The following is a 4,618-nucleotide window of genomic DNA, read 5'->3' on the forward strand; positions in this document are numbered from 1 at the left end:
GAGAGGGCAGGAGATCACTAGCTGCCCCTGCCCCGCATCCACCACGCCATGAAGAGACAGCAGCGGTGAAAGCCGGCCCGCGCCCAGAGCGCCACTGACTCACTTCAACAGTTTTGTGTCTAAAGGAGAGAGAATTCCTCAGGGAACCAGGGATGTCTCCCAGGAGGAAGGCCAGACAAGGGTCTGGAAGAAACGCTGGGACTGCAGAGAGCAGTCCAGGAAGGACATTCTGGGCTGAGGAAGCCGAGGCTCAGGACGTAGAGTGGAAGTTGGGGGTCGGGGGTCGGGGTCGGTGAGCCATCCTGGATGGGGCAGCTGGGAGGAAAGCTGCAAGCAGTGTGGGAGGGACACTGAGGGACGGGGTGCTTGAAGCCGGTCTCAGATGGTGAAGAAGGAGGACTTGCAGAATAAGGCTGCGTTTGTTTTGAACGGGGTGCGGAATACATGCAAGGCTGTCTTCTAGGAAGAATTATCCTCTGTCAGTGCTAGGGAGACTGGAGCCCAAGGCCCAGATGGGAAACTCTCATCTGGGATTTAATCGATGGGCCTCTTACAAATGTTTAAGCAGCCGTAACGCAGTCCTGCATCGTTGTTAATTTCCTTTCAATTGACTGTGCCTTTTCTTCACGTCCTAGGGTTCGATGAGAACATTGAGTCTCAGGGAGAGCTGATCCTGCAGGAATCCTTCCAAGTGTGGGACCCCAAAACCTTAATCCGAAAGGGCCGTGAGCGGCACCTCTTCCTGTTTGAGATGTCCTTGGTGTTTAGTAAAGAAGTAAAAGATTCCAGTGGCAGAAGCAAGTACCTTTATAAAAGCAAATTGTTTGTAAGTACAGGCCTTCAGAATTGTAAGTTTAAAGGTGACACAATTGCAGTTTTTTTATGGGTAGAGAAAAATTAGCGTTGGTTGCCTTCGGTTTTAACCTCCCAGACTGTTCTGAATTATCATCTGAAATTGTCCCATTTTCATCTTCAGTCAAATTCTAACATTCCTGAATCCACTAGAGGGCGCTTGTGAGTGTCAACATCCCTAAGTTTAGGAAACTTGGTTTTTTCTAAATTATGTAAGATCTAACTATGGGATAAGAGAACACTTTATAAGTGAAATTAAATTATTTATCTCCTGGGTGTCTTAACTAGCTTTATAGATAAATCAAGCATATCAGATTGTGGTTAAGTAAGTTCTCACATCATTATAGTTAATGTTTCATTCACCAGCATTGGAATTTACTTAAGCAGCCTTTAAGCAGCCTTACAGGTGTCTTAATGTTGGCTCTTAATGAGGAAGCTTGACTTTTTTCATTAAAAATAAATTTAAGAAAAATAGATGATCTTAGCAGTTCTTTACAGCAGCAAAATATGATTATTAGAGAAAATTGTATAAGCAAAATCACTTTAAAGATCCACATGCCCTCCATCCCCCGACTTCCACCCAGAGACAGCCTCTCTGCCGTGCTTGACAGATACAGCGATGCATTTACCTTTAACTTGTCATGTACTTCCTGGCAAGAGAGATATAACCTGGTTCTTTTTTCCACAGGTTAGCAGCCCCACCCAAGTCTCTATAAACCACGAATCAATGCTCAGAAAAGTCTTGAGCGGGTGTCAACTTCCAGGTCCCCTGAGCTCTGCCTCCCCTTACGGGCAATACCTCAGAGGGCTCTCAACACAGAATTTCTGGGCAGGGTCAGGCAGGGGGAGGAAAAATCACTGTTGGAGAACAGAAAGTGCAGGAGAATTCGGTTTCTTCACCAGATGTGGCAGATCACTTATACATGTTGGTAGAAACTTGGAATTTGGACAACTTACACATTTTTGTGATATCCTCATGTTAATCAAAGTCCTGGAACAATAGAATACGACCAAGCGTAGAAATCATCTTAATAATCACCTGGAGTTTACACATCCAAGCTAATGGCTTTCATACCATTTTCCTTGGCTTGTGTCCTGCTTGAGATTGTCTTTTGGACCACAGCCTGCCTGACATCATTTTAGATCATATTGTAACTGCAGAGAAAAAATGCAGCATTCCTGGCTAGCCATTTCACTAGCTGGCTTTAATCAGTCCTTAGAGACCACTCTGGTCTGTTTTAGAAGCTGATACATCTTCACTTAATTTATCTTTTAAAAGTTAAGGTTCTCTCAGAGGCCAGATTATGAATCATTTCCCTTGCTGGAAGGGAGAGAATGCATTGGGATGAACTTGATTATTGAAGGGGGGATGAAGATGTTGACCTGTATCTCCACCCCTGCAAATGCATGTAACTACAGACAGAAAGTTTGTCTCTTTGCCCTTAAAATGATTGCTGAACTACTGTACATTAATGCTGTTGATAAGCACATTGGAAAATAACTGAGCTTTAAAGTACCATTTGTCTTCTGTGAAGTTGCTTCGATAATGAAAATTCATGGCGGCAGCTTGGTCACAACTAGGACAGACTCATCTTAGTGTTTACAAGGCTGAAAATAGTCAACTCTTGATTTTCCAGATAATAAGAGTTTTCAGCTATTTTGGTTTTTCTGACTTGGCCTGCTGACCTGCATCAGGATTTCCAGGTAGAAGTACTCAGAGGAAGCGAAAGAGATGAAGCCAATCTTGGGTAGCCTAAGAACAAAATGTCCTCATTTGAACTGAAATGAGACCCAAGGGCTGTGTATCAGCGTAAACAAACTGTCGTTACAATGGAGCTTGACCACGAGTCACCAAAGATGACTTCCTCGCTCTCTGTTCTGTATCCCGCCTAATCATGTAATTGTCTTTTTTTCTCCAGACCTCAGAGCTGGGTGTCACAGAGCACGTTGAAGGAGACCCTTGCAAATTCGCACTGTGGGTGGGGAGGACACCAACTTCAGATAATAAGATTGTCCTTAAGGTACGTCCACTGAAGCTGGGGAATGCGCTCTGTGACACATTCACCATATCTGTTACACGTGTGCCTTTTCCTGTTGTTGAAACAGGTTGTCGTGTCCTTCTTTTTGTTCCCTTGGTGGCCCCTAAGCTTGGTGATCACCACAGAAAGAACAGTAAGATGAACCCCGTGTGGTATTCTAGTGGTGCAGTATCTTGAGCTAAACTTTTGCTGCCTACAAAAGATCACATGGAGAAAGGTCTTTCTCATCTTCTCCATGCTTCCGGTCTTATAGAGTATTTTTTTTAAGTGAGTATTTATCCAGGGTGATTGTTTAAGAGATATAGCAAGTTGAGGTACAAAAGGAGGGAGCTATGAACCAGTAGCTCCCATTGTACACTTGACCTCTGGTTTCCAGAGGAAAATAGGCATCGCTGCATCTGTGAGGGCCTTTTGACACTTTCAAGGCTGAACGTGCCCAGAATCTCTATGGGGTCCTAGACCCTTTGGCTTTCTAGTTTGGAAGCAGAGAAGGGCGGGGGGCATAATCAGGTACAGGGTTTGGTATGGTATCGTTTGAAGTGTTCATAAACACTGAGGTTGTTTTTGAATATATCGTCTTTGAGAGAGGAAAATATATCTTTGAATATTTGATTTGAACTCTGTTTTGATTATATTGACCTCTCCTAGGAATGATGGAGGACTCTAAGGATGTCTTAGGGACTTTCCTCCTCCCATGTTTAAGAAAATACAGATGGAACTGTCTTTTTGAGCTGTCTGGAAAGACCATAAGAAACTTTAGGATGTTTGGGGGCAGATGTAGCTGAAGATTTGTAGAATATTGGGAGATGAGCCAGCAGCTTAATGGGCCTCTGGTGTGTGGACTTGCATGTCAGTGATTTTGTCTTTTACATTCCTTTTCATCTCTCTACGGTATTTCCAGCGACTGTGAGTTATTCAACAATACTGCAATCATAGAGTGTCCGCTGACTGTGGAATCCATTGTGTTCCTAAGGTCTTTATTCACATGGAAATGATGGATTGTTTTGCAATGAATATATAATTACCAACCGAGTGTATTTTTCTTGTTAGTCCTGGCATAAAGCTCTATAAAATATAAATTGCCCTGATAGCTAGATATTAGATAGCTGAGCTTTCTCTAAGGCATAAAATTTCAAAGTATATTCAAGACGTGAAAACTTCCAACTTTGGTTGAGTGTTTCTCCAGATTAGCTGCAGTGACAAACGCCCAAGGGTGCATCTGAGAAATCATGCCAGATATTTTAGTCAGATATATTATTATTTAGCCATATTTACTATGTCCTAAATGAAATACCCATGATGCAGTTGAACAGTCACATTTCCTATAGGCTTTACCAAATGAAAGTTTGTTTTCTAGGGAATTTGGGGTAGTATTTCTCTGACTTCTAGCAAGACACTAAAGGAAATGATGTCGTTAATAATGTCAGAGATTGCTTGGTGGTGGTGGTGAGGGTGTAGGTGCTGGTGGTGGTCGTGTAGGCAGTGGTAGATGTTTTAGCAGTGGTGTGATGTGGTTATTGTATAGATCGTGAGGGTGTAGGCGGTGGTGGAGATGGTGGTGAGGGTGTAGGTGCTGGTGGGGGTCGTGTAGGCAGTGGTAGATGTTTTAGCAGTGGTGTGATGTGGTTATTGTATAGATCGTGAGGGTGTAGGCGGTGGTGGAGATGGTGGTGAGGGTGTAGGTGCTGGTGGTGGTCGTGTAGGCAGTGGTAGATGGTTTAGCAGGG

At 43.5% G+C, this 4,618-nt stretch overlaps 1 protein-coding gene across 1 annotated transcript in view; it reads left to right on the plus strand.

Moving 5' to 3' along the window:
* TRIO (trio Rho guanine nucleotide exchange factor) overlaps positions 1–4,618 on the plus strand; it is a 359,748-nt gene that overhangs the window by 245,058 nt on the left and 110,072 nt on the right. Inside the window, exons 31-32 of the mRNA XM_010858807.1 lie at positions 636–826; positions 2,772–2,873. Of these exons, the coding sequence (XP_010857109.1) occupies positions 636–826; positions 2,772–2,873 (293 nt within the window). The remainder of the gene's footprint in view (positions 1–635; positions 827–2,771; positions 2,874–4,618) is intronic.

This window comes from Bison bison, unplaced genomic scaffold (genome assembly GCF_000754665.1).
Source record: "Bison bison bison isolate TAMUID 2011002044 unplaced genomic scaffold, Bison_UMD1.0 scf7180017864440, whole genome shotgun sequence".
NCBI classification, from domain to species: domain Eukaryota; kingdom Metazoa; phylum Chordata; class Mammalia; order Artiodactyla; family Bovidae; genus Bison; species Bison bison.